A 22,367-nucleotide genomic window follows, 5' to 3' on the forward strand; every position below is an offset into this window, starting at 1 on the left:
CCCAGTCCAGTTAGGGAGGGACAGTGCTGAGCAATATGACCAAGTTGTAATGAAATGCTCATTTCAGACCATGTCTTGATTCATTAGTGATTTAGTGCTGAAATCGGTTTTAGGGATTGTGACCAGCATTAAAAGAAGAAGAAGAAAAAAGAAATAGAATAGGATATAGGGCTTCACTGGTGGTGCTGTGGTTAAGAATCCATCTGCCAATGCGAGGGACACGGGTTCAAGCCCTGGTCCGGGAAGATCCCACATGCCGCGGAGCAACTGAGCCCGTGTACCACAACTACTGAGCCTGCGCTCTAGAGCCCATGAGCCACAACTACTGAGCCCATGTGCCACAACTACTGAAGCCCGTGTGCCTAGAGCCCGTGCTCCACAACAAGAGAAGCCACAGCAATGAGAAACCCGCGCACCGCAGCGAAGAGTAGCCCCCGCTCGCTGCAACTAGAGAAAGGCCGCGTGTAGCAACGAAGACCCAACGCAGCCAAAAATAAAATAAATTTAAAAAAATAAATTAATTAAAAAAAATAATAGAATAATATAAAAATTGAACTGAAAATATCTGGTACATTAGTACATATAATAGTAAATTGTTTCATAAAATGTATTTTGGTTATATGTGTGTGTGTGTGTGTGTGTGTGTGTGTGTAGTCTCAGTCTAAAATGTATTTCTTACTGGGAGTTTCAGTTTAAAACCTTTGAGAAATGGTGTTCTAGGTCAGGATGAAGGTCTTCAGGTTGGAGGACAGCCAGTAAGATCTGGGCAGGCATGGAAGCTGCGTGGAGGCTAAGGGCTTGATCTTTGCAGGCAGAGGAGTATAGTACACAGGAGCATGGGCTGTAGAGTGAGGCAGGCCTGCGTTTGAATGCAGCTACATGGCCTTGAGCAAGGCACTGAACTTTACTAAGTCTTGGATTCTACTTCTGGAAAATGGATATATATAAGTGTTTTGGAAGATGTTGGTAAGTAGTAAATGATGTACAGGTGGTAACTACTATTGCTGCTGTTATTGTTGAAGTTGTCATTTTTATTATTATATTGGGCCCTGAAAGTGTTGCTGTGACTTGGAGAGGGGAGAGGAAAGGGCATTCCAGGTAGGGATGGGTGGGTGACAGGGGATAAGTACATGTGTGCCTGGTGTGGGGCTGATCTGGCTGAGAATTGTGCAGCCTTAGAAGGGGGTATTGAGATTATAGATAGAAGATACCAGGAAAATTTGGGGGAATTAAGTTTTAACAGTAAAAACTTCAACAGTAAGGGTGGCTTTACCTAGAGATAATGAGGCCCCATCCCTGGAGGAGTTCCAGCAGAGGCTGGGCCACTAGAGACTGTTCTCATTAGGCTCTTTTGGTTGCAGAGACTCCGTCAGGTCACCTTAAGGTCAGAGGGGTTTTCTGAAAGGGTGAGTGAAACTCTCAGACCTGAAGCATCCCCCATGGGCCATTTGGTTCCTTAAACTGCCATTTGGTCAGCTTCCCTGTCACTGGATACTGGCTCATGCTCTCCCCCCACTGTTAGGAGGAAGCCACCTCAGGGCCTCTACACCTTTATGCCATTTGCAGGGATACCCAGACCCCAACTCCATCTCACGGCTCCTTTCTGGGCATCTTTTGAGGGTCAATTCACGATGCAGGCCATCCAATCGTATAGGGAAATAGCCTCAGAGAGGGCAAGGGACTATTGTAGAAGGGATTCCTATATCAGACAGCAGTCTGATCAGATGCCTTCTGAGATCCTGACTGACCAGACTGAAGGGTATGTGAACCTTCTGATTTTTTAAAAAATGGGTAGCCTGCAGCTTTTCAGGCACACATCCTGTATGTAAAGAGAAGTTTACCTGTAGTTAGAGAGCATGTAAAGTGCTGAGTGCTCCGTTCAACCAGACCTCCAGACCTCTAGTGTCTTCCTTCCCACCCTCTCCAGGTGGGTTAAACTCCTCTGCTGTTGGAGAAGGCACTCAAATGACCATATTTCCTCAGATTTTTCCCAATTTAAGATTTTAAAAATCAAAATGGATCTTTCAATTGACATGTACATTTAAAGCAGTGGTGGGTTTTTTGTTTGTTTCTGAGCAGATCTTACCAAATCAGTGGTGTAGTTTAAAATCAGTAGTGTCTTAGAATCCAGGAAATATGGTTGGTTGTTTTGTACCCATTTGAAATTCCGGTTTGAGGTTTGATGTTGGGGCTTTGAAACTGCCAAAGCTGTTATCTGGAATCATTTAAAAGAACACCGAACTTGAACGTGTTCTCCTGTGTATTTGTAGTTGGGAGAATGGGTATCTCTAGGGCCTGCTGTCAGATCTTATCAATAAAGACAGACTGGAGGGTTGAGGTATCAAATGGGTGTATATTTAATCAGATGGGAATTCTCTGGAAACTGGTAATCTCAGGCGAAAGCCTTGCCCTCTTATGAGCCTCCATTTTCTCATCTGCTCTAGGGAGGGATTGGATCAGATATTATCCACATCCATAACTGCCAGCACTTCCTGTTAACTCAGTGTGGGTACCGCTTTTGTTTAGTCAGCTAGAAGGCTCATCCCCTGACTTGTATAAGTGAGTACTTTGTAGGTGATGGGAGGGGACCTTGCCTGTGATGCTGGGCCTTTGGTTTCCGCTCCCTGGGTGTTTTGGGGGCTGCCTGGAGATACGAATAATTTACATTCCTTTGTAATTTACCTGCTCTAAAGGTATGGTCTCAGGTTTTCTCCTATGGGGAGGGATAGGAAGGAGAGTATCCTTGTGCCCTGGTTCTGTCTGTAGGTGGTGAGAGAGTCAGCAGTTCCAGAGGGTGGTAGCCTGTGTCCCTGTGTAGAAGGGGCCAAGTTTGCCCAAGGCTCTTGTCTCTCGTTGGCTGTTCAGCTCCAAGGCTGCTCTCAGGGCTGTGCAGTTCTCCAGATAAAGAACACTTAAGAAGAGGACCTGCCCTTTTGTGTCTGGGGACCTTTGCTCTGCCAGGGCCCCTCCCTCTGCTCTTCCAACCAGTAAAAGTTAGAGCAGTGCATTTCCTTCCGGGAGAAATAGAATCAGAGAATCAAGGCCTGGGCCAAACTCTAGCCCCACCATGTCCTGTTCCTGCGAGCCTCCTCCCAGCTGCCTGAGTGCCTCAACTCCTTCCTGGGAGGTCAGGCAGCTCCTTCCTGGGAGGTCAGGCAGCACTGAGTGCAGGCACTTGACTAGGATCTGACTTTGATTTGAGTCTGGGTTCTTCCACTGATTTGCTGTTTGACTCTAAGCAATATACCCTCCCTTGGTATCTTGCCTCTCAATAATGTCAGTACTTTTTTAACTGAAAAAAAAAAAAGGCACAAAAAAGTAATTTAAAAGATCCATAATCCACTACTTTAAAAATAATTTTAAGAGAGTGTGTATGTGTGTGTAGAGAAGTGCACATATATATATTTTTTCGATGTTGTTTTCTTACCAGTATTGCTCTGTAGGCTAAATAAGGAAGCAGCCTACAAACACTAGTCTCCTTCTTCTCTTTGCCCCTTAGTTACGTGAACTCAGGAATTTCCAGGATCTCACTCCTTGGAAGAAGCTCACTCACTTGAAGCGCCCTCTAAGCCAGGGATTTCGCCTCAGCCTACCTCAGCTGCTTTGGTGCTGCCTGGCGTGGGTCTTCATGCTGAGCTGTTTTCCCCACCAGCTCTAGCGGGCATTCAGAGGCCAGTAGGAGGGCTGGGAGTTTGTTTTTGTCACAGGAGTTCTTCTAGGAGTGCTTCTAGGGTCAGGTACCCTGGCCCTAGAACAATGCCTGTGTAGCTGTGACAACTGCACAGTTAGTAGATGTACAGACACAAGTGGCATTTGGTGGGGCTTTGAAGTATATTTAGGATTTTGATAGGTAGAGACAACTCAGAGAGCATTCCAGCAAAGGGACTGGCATGAGCAAAGGTTGAGAGGTGGGAAAGGGCCAGGGCATAATTGGGGAAACTATGAGTAACTAGTTTTGTAGAGTGCAGAGGTGAGCATGTTATTTCTGTACTTGTTTGACTAGTTTTTTCATCCAGCTCTGAACCTTGCATGCTGGCCCTGCAGAGAGGCTTATTTATCGGGACAGACCCAGCATGGGAATGCTTTGCTGTGGTGCACAGGTGCAGGCATTCAGGCCTCTGCCCCAGAGAGGCACGGTGACTCCTGGCCCCTTGATGCATTGGGGGACTGAGCACTTGAACCTAGTATCTCTCCAGCCTATGCCTTCCAGGGAGGGGGCTGCATTCCCTCGCATCTGTGTTAGGGTGTCCATGAGTTAGCAGCTCCAAAGGGAACTGCAGGGATGGAGGGCAGGGGGAGGAATGGAGACCGACCAGGCTGGTGGCTGGGGCCTTAGCCAGGGCCTTTGCTTCTCTTGGCACCTCTGACAGGCCCTGCCCTCTGCTCCACAGGCTAGAGGAAGTCCCCCTGGAGGTGCTGAGGCAGAGGGAGTCCAAATGGCTGGACATGCTCAACAACTGGGACAAGTGGATGGCCAAGAAGCACAAAAAGGTGAGGGTCCTGGCCTTGGGCCTCAGGCTGGGAGTCACAGCTCGGGGAGGAAGTAAAGAGGGAAGAGTTGCATCAATTTGGAGGAGCAGGAGCTTCTCCAACCGCCAGCTGCCTTAGGTGTCCCCACCTGCCAGCTTGGAAATGGGGACAGAAGCTGGCTGGAGGGCAGGTCCCAGGTTTCACTTGGTCCTCCTAGATGACTTCAGACACTCACAGAACTTTGTCCTGGAGTCAAACTTCAAAGCCGCTCTTAGCCAAAAGCCCTTCAGGCAGCTTTCTTCAGCTCTCCTGGGGGAAGTCCTTACTGCTGCTCACCACTTATCAGGGAGGACTTTATAACACTAATAATAGCCAATGTATGTTATACACTTGCAGTGTGCTGGGCACTTGACTTGGATAATCCTTACAACACCCCAGTGAGATTGGTGGTGGTAGTATCCGCACTTTATGGATGGTTACAGAATCAAGGTTTGAACCCGGGCAGTCTAACTTTAGTGCCTGCACTCTTCACCACCACAATAAGGGGCCTTCTTTACCCTCTAGATTAATTTGATGAGTTCCCTCTTAACCCCTTGGACAAAGCAAAAAGAAAGAAAAGTAACCTCACAGTTTAATGGTCTTATAAAAATGAAAGTAACCTGTGGTCCTTTTCTAGTGGGCTATATTTAGGCACTAGCTCTATCACCCAGTAGGAACATCCTTGCCCACCACATGTACGTGTTGATACTCTTGTCTACCTCAACAGGGTCTACTTACTCCCTGGCCTAGCGGAGGCCTGTCCACAGTCCCACAGCTGGGTCTCTCTGCACAAGTACCCAGTGCACAGTGACCCCGCTGGCCTGCTGTTGTCTGCTGACATGCTGGTCTCCAGGCTGGCACAGCTGGCTGCAGGGCTTCGCAGAAAGCCCAGGACCGAAGGTCACATAACGGCTTGGGCCCAGCCCCACAGCCTCCCTCTCTTCGTGCCTGTGGCTAGCTGTGTGACTTTGGATGAGTCACTTCACCCTCTCAGCCTCAGTTTCCCTGGTCAAGTGGGAATAACAATCCTGTTGCAAGGCTTCTACTGTAAAGCCCTGAGCCCATGGGAGGAAAGGTGCACCCAGGCCAGGGCTCTTTCTTGCTGTTCTATGTGGGCTTTGGGGCATTCATTTTTTGCTAATATAGAAAAACTTTCACTTTAAAAAAAAATTTTTTTTAGAGCAGCTGTTCTTCAGCTGCTTCCTGCCTGACTCTGGGGTCAGTTTTCCTGCTTCCTCAGTTCTCGGGCTTTTATGCTGAGCTTCAGCTCCCTCTCCACTGTCTGCTGTGGTGACTACTGGCTGGCAGGGAGATGGCTGTGGAATTCTCACCCCAGCCTCCCTCGCAGATGGGGATTCCAGAGGGGAGCCTTGGGGAGCTCCTCTCAGCAGAGCAGCCAGCATCACTTCCTCTTCCCCTTTGCTTCCCTGGCACTGTGGTTAGAGGCCAAGGCTACTCCTGCCCAGCAGGGGCCACTGCAGGAGGCTGCACCCTCCCCTCCCCAGAGGCCCTAGCCCTCTGCTTCTCTCCTGCAGTGCTGGCCCTGGGAGCTCTTACTGCCTTGCTGCGCAGGCTTAGGCTTTCCCCATGGTCAGGAAGTTGTGGCACAGGAAGGACAACACCTGCAACAGGAAGTGGATCCAGACCCACTGCACTTATCCTGAGTCCCCAGGACTGGGACCAGGCCCTGCAGGGAGGCAGGCTCTAGCTGGAATTCTGTCTTCCCCTGTAGGGCTCTGCTCAAAGTTTGGCCCTGCCCTCCTGGAGTTCAGCAGGCTGGGTGTGGCTTCACATCTCTCCTTTCCTAAGGCCTTACCTCAGATAATGATAATCCCTTGTGCTTTCTGTTTGCTGAGCACTGTCTCTAGCTTTATCATTGCTGATCCCCACCTTTGCCTCCTCCCTAAGGAGGAGATTATGATCGCCAACACCCCTGTGCTGAGGAGGATTCCAGAGGCCAGAGTGGGAAAGGCTGGCTGTATTCCTGGCTCTCCATCCCCACCTCCCCAGCCTTGGGCCTGGGTGAGGGTGCGGCCTCTTTGAGAACTTAGTGGACTGAAGGTATTCCTGGGCTCCCCTGGGGCAGGCCAAGTATGATAGGGCTGTGATATGTGGGGGCTGGCTCCAGCTGAGCTTGGCCCTAGGGGAGCCTAAAGGGCCTGTGGCTCTGGGCCTCCCTTTGCCAAAGCCTGCCCAGACCAAGCAGCTTCCTTCAGGAGACCCTTGTCCCACAGCAGCAGGAAACTGTTCGTGGAGTCTGGGGCAGTTTCCTTCTGCTCCCTTCCTCTCCCCACTTGGCAGGCAGTCCCAGAAGCTCAACTTGGCTCCTATGACCAGCCACTCTGCTCTTCCCCTACTGCCCTCAGCCTGTCTGCCTGTCTCCTTCCTGGTTCTTGACTCTCTCTGACCCTTGGAAAGTTTTGCCTTGTTTGTGCTGGTCATCAGGAAGCCCGGGCCTTCTGTGCTCCCTCCTCTGAGAGCTTCCATTGGGACTCTTTGAGGGGGTTTCCAGGTGAGGGGAAGTTAGTTAGGTGAGAGCCTGAGGCCCAGGGCTTCTGTGTCAGGCATCCTTCTGGGATTGGAGGGGTGGAGATGAAGCCATCATTTATTGAATTCAGACTGTGTCAGGCTAGGCATGTCCCCCCTGCCACCACCCCACTTCTAATAGAATCCTAGTTGTTATCATTTTGATCTTACTGTTGATGAGAAGTGATTGGCTAAGTAAGGTCAAAGCTGTGAGTAGTGGGGAAAGCCTGTGCCATTTTATTTAGCAAGGGTTGGAATCAGGACTTGTACCCAGGCCAGCTGCCTCGGCCGCGGTCTGGTAATCCTGGGAGCTTAGGGTCAGGGAGAGCAGAAGAGAGGGGATTCTTGACCAAACAAAGAGGGAGCCATTTTGATCAGCTCCCATCTTCCTTCTGAATTCTGCTGAGGTCTTTTCTCTAGGCCGGATGTGTCCTGCCACATAGCTGCTTAAACAAACACTCCCATGAAAGTGCCCAGGCCATGTGTCTGGGCACATTCTGGGTCATCTCGTGAGCTACTCACCCTGTGGCTGAGCTGTGTTCCACATTGTGCAGATCCCTTCCTGGTGACATCCCATGGGGATCCTCTAACTTGTATGGTTCCATTTTGATTCAGTAAATAGTGATGGGGATTCATAATCCTGTGGTAGGCTTCAAGAATACCTGTGTTGAGGACTTCCCTGGCGGTCCAGTGGTTAGAACTCCGTACTCTCACTGCTGAGGGCCCGGGTTCAATCCCTGGTAGTCGGGAAACTAAGATCCCACAAGCCGCACAGCGTGGTCAAAAAATAAAAAGAATACCTGTGTTATCACTGGACCAGGGAACACGGGGACTCTGCCATCACCTGGTGGCAGCATATCTGATTGCAATATTGTAGCAACAGGGGAGAAGTCCTCTTTTCTCCCCTTTTCGGCTCTTGCTGACATGCTCACTGAAGGCCTGACAAGCACCAGCAGAAGGGGTGGGCTAGCACACAGCCTCTGGGGGAGCAGCCCAGTGGGATGCATAGGCACAGCCCTCGTTTTGACTTTCAGATCCGTCTGCGGTGCCAGAAGGGCATCCCACCTTCTTTGCGGGGCCGTGCTTGGCAATACCTGTCTGGAGGCAAGGTGAAGCTGCAGCAGAACCCTGGAAAGTTTGACGTGAGTTGCCCTTCCTTCACCCTGTCCTCCCTACCTCGTCTCTTGACTTCCTTTGCGTGGCAGTGATCCTCTGTGTGCTCACCTGGACCTCAGCAGTATGAGTGATTGATGAGATCACTTGTCAAGAGCCTGACTGCCAGGCCTGGTCAGTCTCTGACTCCTGGGGGTACTGCTCATCTGAGGTTCCAGCCCTGAGAAGGCCTCAGTGGGATGGACAGATTTGAAGCTCCCCACTTCCAGCTCTTCCTCTTGACAACCGCCCAGGTTTGCTCTCTTGGACTCAGTGGGCCACCTCCCAGACTGCCTTGGGCCCTGTGCTCTGGGCCTTTGGGGGCCTGCCCAGCAGGGCCACAGAACCCTAACACCTCTTGGCCTCCCGTCCTCTACTCTTTCTGCTGCCTTGTCCAAGCCAGCTAGACATGGTTCACCTGTGTTGCTTATGGGCTTGTCTGCACTAGGGATGGCAGAGCCAAACCAGTATCCTTATAGTTTAGAAGCCAGTCAGGGTCAGAGAGGTTACCCTCTGAAGCCATGCCTTCCCCTCCTGCTGCCCCCTGGCTCCATGATTGCCAGTGTGAAGAATACCACCGCCATTCATGGGGCTTCTTGGGGCCCACGTGGGCTGGGCAGCTCCTCTAGCCTGCTCCTCTAGGGAACTAGGGGAGTCAGTTGGCTTCCCCGGGGTTGCCCTGGCTCACCTGCCAGACTTGGCCCCAGGCATCAGGGTATCTCCCAGGCTCTTGGAGCTGGTAACAGGCAATGAGACAGAGCTGCCAGCCACCAGCTCTTTGTTGACATGCTTCATGCTTCAGTGAACACTCTTGTGCCGCCAAACCTGTTCCTTGAGAAGAGTAGGCAGGGCAGCCTAGAGTTTCTGCCGTTGACCTGGAGGAGGTGAAAGCTGTTTGCTGGCAGCACTTGGCCCCGGGGGATCAGGGGTTGGTGGAGTGTCTGGCCGGGGTCAGACCTGAATCAGGGCGATTGGACTGTCCCACAGAGCACCAATATTGTGCCCCACTCAGGTGGCCTCTGGACTCCAGAGTCTTCCATCTCTTCCATTTCAGGGGGCTGCATTCTGGGCAGAGTGGGAGGTTCAGGGGTGGGAGTCTCACCCCAAGCCCATAGCTTACCTTTGGCTGCCAGAGCACAGGCATGAGAGCCAAGACTTGGGTGGCCCAGTCAGCCTCCTGGTTCCACAGTTAGCAGACATGAACGCATCCTGTGTGAGCAGCGGAGCACGCAGTTCTCTGTGCTTTACATGTCTGGGGAGTGGTACGTCCAGAGAGGAATTGACCACCTCTGTGGGGTCTTGAAGGTTGCTTGTGGGAGGAGGTAGATTTGCCAAGAAAGGCCTTCAAGATGCTCTGAAGCTGAGTGGTGGGTCCCCAAAGCAGTCCTGGGGGCCAGAACAGTGGTTTGTGAACACACCTGGAAGGACTTTGCCTGTGGGTGAGGTAGAGGAAGTGGACGGGGATGAGAAGCTCCCTCTGGCTGCTGTGGGCACAAGAGCCCAGAGGCAAGGGTGCAGTGATGGGGCTGGTGGTGGCAGCATATCCTGCTCCTGTGCTCCCCCACAGACCCAGGCAGCTGACCCCAACCTCAGCTGTCAGGGAAGGTTCCTCAGCCCCTGGTGGCTCCTTCTTCTCAGCATTTGCTACTTCTTCCTCCTTCCTTAGGCAGAGCAGGACCTTCCAGCCTTTTTCTTACTTGGTTTTCTTCTCTGGCTTCACTTCACGATGGCGCCAGCGCCTGCAGGCTCCCTGGGGGCTGCGGTACCTGCATCATCCCCAGTGGCCCACACCTGCCTTTGATTCCCCGTACCCTTTCTCCCTGCAGGCCCTTCAGCTACACCTTTTCCTTTCTCACCCACCCCTGTGTGGCCGAGTGCCTTGGTCTGGTGAGGTAGCCGGTGAGCATATCCTAGCAACTGACCTTTTGGGTTCCCAGGTCCCCACCTCACTGGAACCTTCAGGAGAACTTGTGGGACCCTCCTCTCCCTCCGACAAAAGCAAACCTGCATTGTACTCAGACAGTATCCAGCCCTGGGCCTGACCTGCAGGGTGCATAGGACACACACAGGCCCCCATCTTGAGGGTGTGCGGGGCTCTACAGGTTGCACGTCCACCTCTTCAGCCATGTGCCTGCTCCAGGGCCCTCCGTGGAAGCGCCTGGCCCCTCCCTCCACCCTCCAGCCTCCAGCACTGCGTCAGCTTTTTCTCTCAGTACTTATTCTCTCATGTCAAGTTACCTGGCACCCGAGGGTCCATATTTCAGTGCTGGGACACCCCCACTGAAGGGGCACAAAAGGCAAAAGGGACTTATATGAAGTCACCTGCTGGGCAGGTACCTGGGTCTACACCCATCCATGTGTTTGCTGAGGACCCAGCCTTCCTCCTGGGGGCCTCTCCTGACACTTCCCAGCATGGCAGGCTATGAGTACTTTGTCTGCTTCTCTGCTCAGCCCTCTAGGTTTCCTTCCTGTTGATTTTTTTCTTTCTTTGGTTAAAGTTGAGGTATGAACTTACGTAAAGTAAAATGCACAGATCTTGACCATGCAGTTCAGAGTTTGGACAAATAATAAATACCCATGTAACCAACAAGCAAGTCAAGATATAGAACATTTCAAATGACCAAGTAGTGACTGTTTTGTGTGTAGTAGCTTTGTTTTTATAAATGGAACTCATGCTAAAATGCTCACGGAAGTTCAAAGAAAAGAGTAAAAGTTTGTTGAAACCCCAGCACCCAGAGATAGCTCCAAGGCTAATGGTTTGACAGGTGTCATTACAGTGTTCAGTGCAGCAGGGCACACACACACACACCTTCCTGAATATGTGGCACCACTTGTACAGGGAGATGGGCAGCAGAGGAGTTGGGATTGACAGCTCTGAGTCAACCTGGCTTCCAGGCCCAGCAACACCGTTTTTCTAACCACGAGGCATTGGGCAAGTAGCTTTTCTTTGATCCTCAGTTTCCTCATCTGTGAACAGTGTAATGATAGGACCTGCCTTTTGGGGGTTGAGGAGGACAGTCAGTGAGGCCCACGGGTGCCGTCTTAAACTGTGCTCAGAGTGGTGCTTCCAGGTGGTAGCCATTGCTTTGATAGTCGCCTTCCATCTTAAGGGTGTAACATAAGGTGTCTGAGTCCTGAATGAAGTGCCTAGAGGTTATTTCAAGCCACAGCTATGATGGACACTCTTACCCACACTGGTCTTCCTGGAGCCTGGATCACCTGTCAGGGTTTCCAGGACTCTGCTCTGCTTGTCTCTGCCCCTGCCCAAGCTTTCTGACCTGTCCTTGGGAAGACCCAGTCTCTGATGGGATCGGGTGGACATTTTCCCTGGTGGTGGGTGCTCCTCCAAAACCTGGGACAGTTGTATCCTCCTAGCCATCCCTAACTCCTAAGAGATGCTCTTGACCTTGCTTCCAGGAGCTGGACATGTCCCCCGGGGACCCCAAGTGGCTGGATGTGATTGAGCGTGACCTGCACCGGCAGTTCCCTTTCCACGAGATGTTTGTGTCCCGGGGGGGCCATGGGTGAGCAGGCTGGGCCTTGTGGGCTGGAGGTGGCTCTTCGCCCTTTCCCTCAGGGGGAGAGAGGAGGTAAAATGAGTTTGAGGGTATCTTGGGGTCCCAGGAGTTGGGGGCCCCAAACTACACTGTTAGTTTCCCCTCTTTGGTTTGAGTCTGATGGGTCCTCTTAGTTTCTCCTCTTACGTCTGGGGCAACTTCATCATTTACTCCCCAGAGTGCTAGGGCTTGCCTGGCCTTGCCTTCTTCTGGAAACAGGTTTTGGTGGGGAGAAAGAAGGATAGAGAGAGTTGGGTGGGCAGAGGGTATGTAGGAGAGGAGAGATATGGCAAGCCAGGCCCTGGGACCAAGACAGACATCTGGAACAAAGCTGGTCTGACTCAGAGGCCACAGCTGCTGAGTGAGGGGCCCACACTTCCAACCCAGACACATCCTTACCCTGTATCTGGCATCTTGCCCTGGCCCTGACCCCTGCTTTCTTTTTGAGCCGCTGCCTTCACCTGTCAAATGGGGGAGGTGAGAGTCGATGTGCTACAGTGGGAGACTGACCCCTTGGTGACCACAATCAGGTCACATCCCTCTCCAGGGAAGTGCAATTCTGAGACAGGTCCGATCTGGTGGGGCACAGGTGAGGGTAGTGGGTGGCAGAGTCACACCTGTCATTCCTGCCCCACTTGGCCTCTCCACAGCCAGCAGGACCTATTCCGTGTGCTGAAGGCCTACACACTGTACCGACCTGAGGAGGGCTACTGCCAGGCCCAGGCGCCCATCGCCGCCGTCCTGCTCATGCACATGCCTGCTGAGGTACCACCAGGCCTCGGGCGGGCAAGCGGCTGGCGGGCAGGGAACAGCCAGCAGCAAGGCCTCACGTCTCTTTTGCCCACAGCAAGCCTTCTGGTGCCTGGTGCAGATCTGTGAGAAGTACCTGCCCGGCTACTACAGTGAGAAACTGGTGAGTACTTGCTGGGCCTGGGCCCTGGCCTCAGACCCGCCCCAGCCTGGATGCCCTTTGTCTAGGCCTTAACTCTCTAAGCCATTCCTGTCCCCGCTTAAGTCCTTCCCAGCCTTCTGTTGCTTTCAGGCTGAAGTCCCAAGGCCTGCCAGGGTCAGGGCTCCCAGGCTCCAGCCTCATCAGTCCCACACTCCCTCCGTTGCTGCCTCCAGCCGCAAGGCTGTTGGGCAGGATCGCTGTTCCTCCAGTGCACCGAGTTCCTCCCTGCCTCAGCCTTGTCATAGGCTTAAACCTCTGCCCCTTTCCTTCCACTTCTAACTCTACTTTTCCCTCAGCTTTCAGCCCTCCGGAGCTGTCCTTGACTCTGACAGGTGGCACCTCCGGCACACGCTCCCCCAGTGTTCCTGTTCCTGCCATGTTCTGGTCACTCAGCCCCCTCCCTCTTCCCTCCCTCTGGTCTCATTGCTTCTGTAATTCATGTCTGTCTGGCCCTCTGCACGACATGCCCCATGAGGGGGACTTAGCTGTGTCTGGTTGGCTCATTGTTGTATCCCAGCACCCAGCATGAGCTTGACACCCTGCAACATTAGCCGCCTGAGGAACGAATGGATGCCTGCCTGGAGCTGGGGCCGGGCGTAGTTCCCGCCCTGGCTGCTGTGGGCCCATGGTTATGGCCCTGTGGCTTCACTGTCCCCCCAGGAGGCCATCCAGCTGGATGGGGAGATCCTCTTCTCGCTGCTACAGAAGGTGTCTCCCGTGGCCCACAAGCACCTCAGCCAGCAGAAGATCGACCCGCTGCTCTACATGACAGAGTGGTTCATGTGTGCCTTCTCGCGCACCTTGCCCTGGAGCTCCGTGCTGCGTGTCTGGGACATGTTTTTCTGCGAAGGTACTGGGCTGGGCTCAGGGGAGCACCCTTGCCCCCAGCCCAGCCCACAGGAGGCCTCTGTTTCCAGAGAAACTCTCTAAAGGACCTCTTGCACTCATTGCCCGCTTTCCCCATGTAGGAGTCAAGATCATCTTCCGGGTGGGGTTGGTGCTGCTGAAGCACGCACTGGGCTCCCCTGAGAAGCTCAAAGCCTGCCAAGGCCAGTATGAGACCATCGAGCGGTTGCGGAGCCTCAGCCCCAAGATCATGCAGGAGGCCTTCCTGGTCCAGGAGGTACAGCCCACACCTTCCCCTCGCCACCGGGAGGGAGGGGGAGACTTGAGGGCCCTTTGGCGGGGGGCCTGGTAGCCCTCTACCCCTGAGGCCTTGTGCTCAGCAGCCCAGAGCAGTGTGGACAGGCCCCATTCTTCTGTCTGAACAAGAAGAGGGGGAACAGGCCTAGGTTCTAGGGAATAAAAGTAGGTGCAACCCACCACCCGCATCCTCCCTGGCCCTACAACCACGGCCTTGGCTTTCTTTTCTTATTTTTGTGGACCATTTTTAAAGTCTTTATTGAATTTGTTACAATATTGCTTCTGTTTTATATTTTGGTTTTTTGGCCCCGAGGCATGTGGGATCTAGCTTCCCGACCAGGGAAGCGGTCCCGACCAGGGACCCCCTGCACTGGAAGGCAAAGTTTTAACCACTGACCACCACCAAAGTCCCAGCCTTTTTTTCTTTCTTTTGTGGATTTTTGTCTCTCTGGGGCTGTAATGAGGTGACACATATTTAGGCAAGTGGACTCATGAGCTTTCTCCTCTAAGGCAATGGGTCTCAAGTGCCTGGCTCACCTGGCACTCACTTCTGGGACTTGTGACCACCACAGGGTCCAGACCCGCCACCCTTCCCGTGGTCAGCCTTTAGTGACCAGGGCTTGGGGAGCTGAGGGAGAGCAGGGGCCCAGGCTGGGACGCAGAAAGGGAAGGTTCTTCCTGGTGCCCACCCGCCTGTCATTGCCCCCACAGGTGGTAGAGTTGCCAGTGACAGAGCGTCAGATAGAGCGTGAGCACCTCATCCAGCTGCGGCGCTGGCAGGATACCCGGGGTGAGTTGCAGTGCCACTCTCCACCCAGGCTGCACGGTGCCAAGGCCATCCTGGAGGCAGAGCCAGGCCCGTGGCCCACCCTGCAACCTTCACCGTCCATCCGCCTGCCCCCAGATGCCCCCCTCCCTGGTTCCAAAGGCAAGTACAAGCCGCCCAAGCAGGTCCAGAAGGAGCAACGGAAGCAGGCGAAGGCGAGTGGGCAGTGGGACAAGCCCCCGACCCCAAGTCAAGCCAAGGTGGCAGCTGCTGCGGGAGACGCATGTCCCCCACGGGATGTGCACCCAAAGGACCCGGTCTACCAGGACCCCCAAGACTCAGCTCCCCAGGACTCAGCCTACCACTGCTCCCAGGAGAGCCTGACGTCCCAGGAGAGTGAGGACACCTACTTGTAACCCTGGCAGCTCAGGCCCCTGGGCTGGGGTCTCCACACACCTACACGGTTCACGGACTGACACTCCAGGGCTTGCCCACTCTCTGAGGGCCTGGCTGCCTGGCCCCTGGGCGGCAGAGAGTCTAGCTGGCCCAGCACAGATTCTGCCTGAGCCTCCTTATTTATTTTCTCCAGAGTGGAGCTCGGGCCGGCCCAGCTGGGGCAGGCAGAAGTGAGGGCCGATGGGTGGGGCCTCACTCAGCACCCGCCTCCTGAGGGGATGCTCCCCAGGGCTAGGGCACTGACGTGAGGGGAAAGGGAGGGGAAAAGGGTGGGGTGCTCTTTGTGTAAAATAGAAACATGGTTTTGTACAGAAATAAAACAACGCTTGTATAGAGAGCTGCTGTGCAGCTAGGGACTGGGAAGGGGGTGCCAACCCTGGTGCTCAGCATCTCTTCTGCACACCCTCCAGAGCCCCCCATCCTGGTCACAGCCCAGCACTAGAACCTCTCTGAGAAGTACCTTTGCCAGAGGAGATGCCAGGTCTAGGGCCAGCCCTTATTCCTGGCCCCTGTATCCCCTTACTCCATCCCCTCTGCCCCATGGCCACCATCTGCCATGGATGAGGGAGGGTCACCAGTGCTGGGGCAAAGCAGGGCCTGCTCCCAGGCTTTGATGCCTACCCATCACAGAAGGGGAGGGGCTCCTTAAGGAGGTCCTTTCAGGGTCTTCCTCCTCCAAGGGCTGGCCTGGATGCCACTTCGGGCCCCAGTAAGGTACTGAGTGCTCATTCTGGTCAGGTGCTGGTGCCAAGGGTGGGTGATCATGAATGCCCTCACATGCTCAGCCCAGGCCTCCATCAAAGTTAGAGGGGTGCGGGGCGAAATCTGGATCTGTGATAAAAGGTCGCCTGCCATTTACTGAGCACTTATAATATGCCTGGCTGCACTGGTTGTGTCACGTGTTTGATCAGGTAGGCTTTATTATTATCCCCATTTTACAGATGAGGAAACAGAGGAGCTGAGTGGGAAAGATGAAGCTGATCCAGATTTGTACCCAGAGCCCCTCACTACCTCTCCTGACTAGGGTGACCGGACTCTGCCATCGAGGACCCATGCAGGCACTGTGGTCACAACTGATGACCAGAAGGGCGAGGACAGGGTGTCCCTGGGAGAGGCCCCCCTTCTGCTGAGGAAGCAGCTTTTCCAGTCAAACAATAGTGGCTGTTCCTGGCAGGCCACCAAGCTGGGCCAGGCCATGGGGGAGGGGGGAGAGAGAGGAGTAGAGCCTCCCTGGGAGCTTTTAGGCATTGCAGGGCCTCAGCCTGGAACATCTTGTTCTGGTACAGCTGGGGATACTGAGGCCTGAGGAGGTCAAGGGTCGCATGAACCTGTCAGAGCAAGCGATCCACATCCTACCTCCTACCCCTCACCCCTGTGGCTCCCTACCCCATCTGCACCTGCCATCAACGAGATGAGGGGTTCAGAGGACACTCCCCTCCCCCTGGCCCTCCAGGGGACTGGCCAGGATGTGGTGGCTTCAGTGTTCCACTGGGATCCACCATGCTGGAGAGTCCAGCGGGAAAGGTGCTGCCCCACTTTCATTCGCCTACAGTAGAGGCCCCCGAGCAGGCAGGAGGCCTGCTCAGGCCTGCTGGATCCCAATCAGACCTGAGGCCTGCTTTAACCTGTTTGGTTCAAAGCCTCGCATCTGAGGCCTGCAGACGCTCAGGCCAGACAAGGGCCCCTGGAGCGTGTTCCATCCTGCTAGGAGCCAGCCTAGGTGTGCTGGTGCCTGCTCAGCACTGGGGTTTTCGTAGACCTGAGGAGGCCAGCCCTAATGTTGAAATGAGCCCAAGTTGGCACTATCAAGCCTCAGATCTGGGGTGTCTGCCAGTGCTGGGGGGGGCCTGCTTGGGCATGAAGCAAGTTTAGATGTGCTCAGGCCACGTAAGTTCTGCTAATGACTGCAGGCTTAAGTCTCTGCTGAGAGCTGAGTACCCAGTGAGCCCCAGATGCATAGCCCTGTTCCCCCAAAGTTTGAGTTTTGGGCAAGTGTTAGGCCTGGCCACCCTCAGCTCCCTACCCCACAGCATGCTGCTCAGAGGTGGCTGGAGCCCTCCCTTTTCTGAAAGTTGGGTGAGAGGAACAGATGTGGGGGCCACCAAGTCCAGGTTAGGTTTCACCTTGTCAGTCCACTGACAGGGTTCACAAAGCACGGAGGGGTACGTATCAACACCAGTCCTGGACAGCCCTTGCTGGGGGTCTTTTGTCTCCGCCACCCCAGCCAGCTCTGGTGGCCCTGCACCATGCTGAGCCATGAGAGGAAGGAGGGGGAAAGACGCCAGGACACTGTTGGCTGAGAACCACAGGGTCGCCTGGGCTGCACAGTGGACCCCACCCCTCCGTGTTCCACGGATTTGGGGGCAGCGTTCTGTCCCAGCCCAGCCCCGGTTCGTCTTGTGGCCCTCCAAGGCTCAGTGAAATTAATCATAAGATGCGGGCGCAAGGACAGAAATGACCCCAAGCATCCGCTGGCTCCGGACCCCACCGCAGCGGGCGTCCAACGGAAAGGGCGGAGCCCCGAGAGGGGGCGAGGCACGGGCTGGGCCTAGAGGACTCGACGCGGGTGGGGTCAGAGGGTGATTCCCGAGCCACTGACGAGGGGGAGGAGGCAGCAGGGGCGGAGTTCGGCGGGCTGGAAGGAGAGGAGTGTGGCTCCGGCGTTAGAAGGAGGCGTGGCCACCCTGGATTGGCCGCCCGTCCCGCACGGCGTGGCCGTCAGGGAGCTGGCGTAGGTGGCGGCGTGGACTCGGCCGCCCACCGGCTCCTTTAAGCCCCCCGGCACCGCCCCCACCGACCCGCCCCCAGCACGACCTGGGCCAGGTTGGCAGCGGGGTCGGCTCTGTGCGGGCAGCGATGGAGCTGCACATCCTAGAGCACCGGGTGCGGGTGCTGAGCCTCGCCCGCCCCGGTCTCTGGCTCTACACCCACCCGCTCATCAAGCTGCTCTTCCTGCCCCGCCGAAGCCGGTGCGAACCCGGGTTCGGGGCACATATGGGGGTGGGCTCCACTGTCGCTTTGGGACGGGGTCGGGAGATTAGGACCTCCGCGGGGCCAGCGACAGCAGGCGGGGAGAGCCCTCTCTGCCACCCTCCCTCCCCCCGCCCCCGGCCGCCATCCGGCCTGGGCCTACGCTCCCTGGGACCGCCGCCTATCCGGCCCCGTGAGGCCCCCTCCCAGGGCCGGTTAAGGCGCAAACAGCCTGGGATGGTCAATGCTTAACTCCTAGTGGTGTCAGGTGGGGGCATTCCTTCCTGGCGACCGCGGGGAGCTTTTTACAGATGCCTCCCATCGGGTCAGAGGGGCTGGTCTTGGGGGCCCAAGGTCCGACGCTCCGGGACTGTCGCCGCGGGTGAGCCTCTCCTCCTTCCCGGAATGGAGGGGCAGGGGGCTCCTGCAGAGGTCGGGGAGGCGGAAAGGAGTCCGCAGTTCCGGAGATGGGGCACACACCCCACTGTCCTGGGGAGAAAACTGAGGCTTGAGGGGGCAGGGAGGTGCCCGGCGGGGGTCTACCCGCCCCCTCCGCCCCACCCAGGCTGAAGATGCCCCCGCCCCCCAACCAGGTGCAAGTTCTTCAGCCTGACGGAGACCCCCGAGGATTACACGCTCATGGTGGACGAGGAGGGCTTCAAAGGTGGGGGCTGGGCTGGGGAGGGGGAGTAGGGGAAGGAAACTGCGTTCTTTGCCAGATTCTCACCGAATGTTAGGATCCAAGGTCGCAAGAGCTGGGGCCTTGAAGGAGGATGGATCTGGGTTCGAATCCATTTCCACTATTCACTGGCTGTGTGCCCTTGAGCAAGTCACTTCCCCTCTCTGAGCTGTTTGTTTCCGCTTATGTAAAGTGGGTATAGTTACGGTTCTGATCTTATAGGGTCCCACGAGGGCTTTATAATGGGGCTGTGTGTGGAGGACACTTAGCAGCCGCAGGCCAGCAACAGGGCCTCAGTTACAGTTCTGGAGCAAGAATCGGGTTTCTGTGGCTGTTTCACCACCACCCCCATCTGCCTTTGGACTATTTCTCCTTGGACTTCTCTCCCTGGTGTGGGTCACCCCCTCCTGGACTGGTCTGGCGACTCCAGGAGTCTGAGGGTTGGGGAAGGAATGCAGGCAGCCAGCCCAGGGCAGGATCCTGGCCGGCCTCCTAGCTGTGCTTGGGCGATTAGCAGCCCGCCTGGTTGTGGCCCCTGCTCTGGACTGGACGCCAGCCTGGTCCCTCCCTGGTCCCTGGAGCTGACATCTGCCTTTTACTCCTGCCAGCTTGACCCATCCTGACAGGCCTGGAGCCTCAGGCCAGCCAACTGGGGCTTGGTCCATCCCGCATAGCACCACTTCAGGCCTTAGTTTCCCTATTTGTGCAGCAGAAAAGTCTGGGTCTGCTCAGAGGGAAGGGCGTCCCCCAGCCAACGTGGTCTGCTGGCTCCCCCTGGTGGTGCCATGTGGTATAAGGCATCTGTGATCCCACAGGACACTGTCATCCCATTCTACAGAGGAGGAAACTAAGGCTCAGAGAAGTTAAATCATTTGCCCCAGGTCAGCAAAAAGTAAATGGTGAGGCTGGGATTGGAACCCAGCTCTGTCTGGATTTGGAGCTCCGATCTTAACTGGGAAGTTACAATCCCTGACAGGCCAACACCTGAAGCACCTCTCAGTCCTTGCAGACATGCAGGTCTCAGGAGCAGAACTTGGGGGAGGAAGACAGCTCCAGTCTCCAGACCTGACCTGACCTTGGTAGAACTCTCCAAGGCTCAGACAGGGAAACTGAGGGCAGGGTCCAGCCCTGTAGGCCCTGACTGGGCATGTGCCCCCTGCCCCACAGAGCTGCCCCCATCTGAGTTCCTGCAAGTGGCTGAGGCCACGTGGCTGGTGCTGAACGTGTCATCCCACAGTGGCGCAGCAGTGCAGGCTGCTGGGGTCACCAAGATCGCCCGCTCAGTAATTGCACCGCTGGCCGAGCACCACGTGTCGGTGCTGATGCTGTCCACCTACCAGACAGACTTCATCCTGGTGAGTTTCCTGCAGGTGCTGGTGCGGGGCAGGGTGGGCATGGGTGCCTGGGGACCCATGTGTTGTGCCATCTCCTGTGGCCCAGGTGCGAGAGCAGGACCTGTCCGTGGTGATCCACACGCTGGCCCAGGAGTTCGACATTTATCGAGAGGTGGGCGGGGAGCCTGTGCCCGTTGCCAGGGATGATTCCAGCAACGGCTTTCCCCGTGCCCAGCATGGTGAGGGCCGCCCTCTGACACCCAGGCCTGGGCAGGGGCTCCTCTTCCCACTGGGCCCCTTCCCTTGTGCAGGTGGGTCTGTGGGCTTAGGGAGACCAGCTGACACTGACCCCCTCATAAGATAGGGAGATGGGGCCAGGAAAACTCAGGCAGGTACCTGCATGTAGACCGTGACCCGGCACCCAGCCCAGGCCTCCTCTCTGGCTGGCCACCAGGGGGCGTCGCAGCCCACAGTCGCCCTTTCACCTGCCACCACCTTGTCCCTCCGGAGCAGGGCCCAGCCCCACGGTCCATCCCATCCAGAGCCCAGAGAACCGTTTCTGTGTCCTCACGCTGGACCCTGAGACGCTGCCAGCCATCGCCACCACCCTCATTGATGTCCTCTTCTATTCACACAGGTGGGCCTTGTTTGCGTTTGTCTCTTTGTCCTCATATCTTGTTCCCCGTGCTCTTTCCCACCACCTTCCGCCCATCCCTTGGTTCTGCGGATTCTGTGCCCTGTTCTGTATCTGGGGTTCCTGGCAGCCTGCGATGCACATGTATCGTGCACTGAGGTTCAGGCAAGGTCCTGATGCCGCAGCTGGAGCCCTCCCCTCTGGTGTGGGCAGAGCCACCCCTGAGCTGTGCCCTGGCAGGCCCTCCGGCCCTGGGTTCTGTGTCTTTGGCAAAAGCAGGGTTCATCATCTTCCCCCATCCCCACCTACACCAGCAGGAGGTCAGGGTGCTTGGAAGGGGAGAAAGTGGCCCAGGGACAGGAGGGTCTGCCCAGGGCCAGTTGTGCCAGTCCCTTCCCAGGTGTGGAGGCCAACAGGGAGGTGGAGTGGACAGAGCACCTGAGCCTACTCTCCCTCCCCAGTCCCCCTAAGGAGGCAGCCTCCGGTGGTCCTGGATCCAGCTCCATCACCTTCTTTGCTTTCTCCCTCATTGAGGGCTACATCTCCATTGTCATGGATGCTGAAACGCAGAAAAAGTATGTGACCCCTGACCCTAGGTGGGCCACAGGCCCTAAGTCAGCCCCAGGGAGGGAGGGGGTAGAGCGGCAGACTCCGAGGTCACCAGGCTGACCTGCCCAGGGAGCTCATAGTGGGGCAAGGAGGGGACAGGGGTGCCCTGCCCACTGCCCACCTGCCTCCCCAGGTTCCCCAGTGACCTGCTGCTGACCAGCTCCTCAGGGGAGCTGTGGAGGATGGTGCGCATCGGCGGACAGCCCCTGGGCTTTGGTGAGGGCTGCACCTCATGTGTCGGGGGCTTGGGAAGGGCTGGGGGTGGGGGTGGGGATCAGGGCGATCCACATGGACCTCTCCTCAACCCTCAGATGAGTGTGGGATTGTGGCCCAGATCGCAGGTCCCCTGGCTGCGGCCGACATCTCCGCCTACTACATCAGTACCTTCAACTTCGACCATGCCCTGGTGAGCGCTGCTGGCTGGGGCCAGGGCCCCTGGAGGGACGCTGAGGGGGTGGGGTGGCAGGAGGTGGCCCCAGCTGGCCCAGGAAGTTGGGCAGCCCTGACCCCTCCCTCTGTCCACCTGCCTGCAGGTTCCTGAGGATGGCATTGGCAGTGTCATCAAGGTCCTCCAGCATCGGCAGGAGGGTCTGGGCTCCTGAGGCCCTGAGGGGAACAGCAGCCTCCAGGCTCTCCCCTTGTCCTCAAGCTTCCAGAGACTTCTCAAAGCTTTTTACTCAAGCTCTGGGATGTTCCTGTCGGGGGACTCCTCCTTCCGCTCTGTGTATGTAAGCTGCGTGCAGACACTGGCTCTCACGTGGACACGCGTGTCTGCCCATCGCAGGGGAACACGGTGCTCAGGGCTTCCTCCAGGAAGCCCCTCAACCCATCACTCCCTGCGGGGCCTCGGCATTTGCACATTCCCTGCCTGAGGCCAGAGCCTTCCCCCTCTCAGCGCCCTGGGTGGGCCGGCTGCTCCCCAGAAGGCCTGATCTCCCTTCTGCCTCTGGCTCTGTTGCCTTTCCTGGCCAAGTGAATTCTGACAGTGCCTTCCCTTCCTGGGGCCTCCAAAAAAAGTATTTTTACATCTCTATCTCTCTTCTTTTTTAATCAACTTGTTAATAAAGAGCTTGTAGTGAG

General features: G+C 55.9%; 2 protein-coding genes across 8 annotated transcripts in view; both read left to right on the top strand.

The window, feature by feature from the left end:
- TBC1D10A (TBC1 domain family member 10A) overlaps nucleotides 1-15,398 on the top strand; it is a 37,227-nt gene extending 21,829 nt beyond the window's left edge. For 3 of the 4 annotated variants that reach the window (XM_067700271.1, XM_067700272.1, XM_067700269.1), the window contains 8 exons: nucleotides 4,392-4,491; nucleotides 8,070-8,177; nucleotides 11,605-11,711; nucleotides 12,395-12,509; nucleotides 12,592-12,657; nucleotides 13,357-13,546; nucleotides 13,665-13,819; nucleotides 14,551-15,398. In XM_067700271.1, coding sequence (XP_067556372.1) covers nucleotides 4,392-4,491; nucleotides 8,070-8,177; nucleotides 11,605-11,711; nucleotides 12,395-12,509; nucleotides 12,592-12,657; nucleotides 13,357-13,546; nucleotides 13,665-13,819; nucleotides 14,551-15,021 — 1,312 coding nt within the window. In that variant the 3' untranslated portion in view covers nucleotides 15,022-15,398. The remainder of the gene's footprint in view (nucleotides 1-4,391; nucleotides 4,492-8,069; nucleotides 8,178-11,604; nucleotides 11,712-12,394; nucleotides 12,510-12,591; nucleotides 12,658-13,356; nucleotides 13,547-13,664; nucleotides 13,820-14,550) is intronic. The other variant, XM_067700270.1, reaches the window with a different exon arrangement.
- A 2,351-nt stretch (nucleotides 15,399-17,749) lies between these two features.
- On the top strand, nucleotides 17,750-22,367 carry CASTOR1 (cytosolic arginine sensor for mTORC1 subunit 1). 4 transcript variants are annotated; one of them, XM_067700277.1, is made up of 9 exons: nucleotides 17,757-18,030; nucleotides 18,625-18,695; nucleotides 19,878-20,065; nucleotides 20,151-20,283; nucleotides 20,558-20,681; nucleotides 21,140-21,253; nucleotides 21,421-21,503; nucleotides 21,622-21,693; nucleotides 21,821-22,367. In XM_067700277.1, the coding sequence occupies exons 1-9, from the start codon at nucleotides 17,918-17,920 to the stop codon at nucleotides 21,826-21,828; spliced, it is 906 nt and encodes a 301-aa protein (XP_067556378.1). In that variant the 5' UTR covers nucleotides 17,757-17,917; the 3' UTR covers nucleotides 21,829-22,367. The 4 variants fall into 4 exon arrangements, with proteins under 4 accessions (XP_067556379.1, XP_067556378.1, XP_067556376.1 ...); XM_067700275.1 differs by having other exon boundaries at nucleotides 17,759-18,030; nucleotides 21,599-21,693; XM_067700276.1 differs by lacking the exon at nucleotides 17,757-18,030 and adding an exon at nucleotides 18,097-18,413 and having other exon boundaries at nucleotides 21,599-21,693.

This window comes from Pseudorca crassidens, chromosome 12, assembly GCF_039906515.1.
Source record: "Pseudorca crassidens isolate mPseCra1 chromosome 12, mPseCra1.hap1, whole genome shotgun sequence".
NCBI lineage: Eukaryota > Metazoa > Chordata > Mammalia > Artiodactyla > Delphinidae > Pseudorca > Pseudorca crassidens.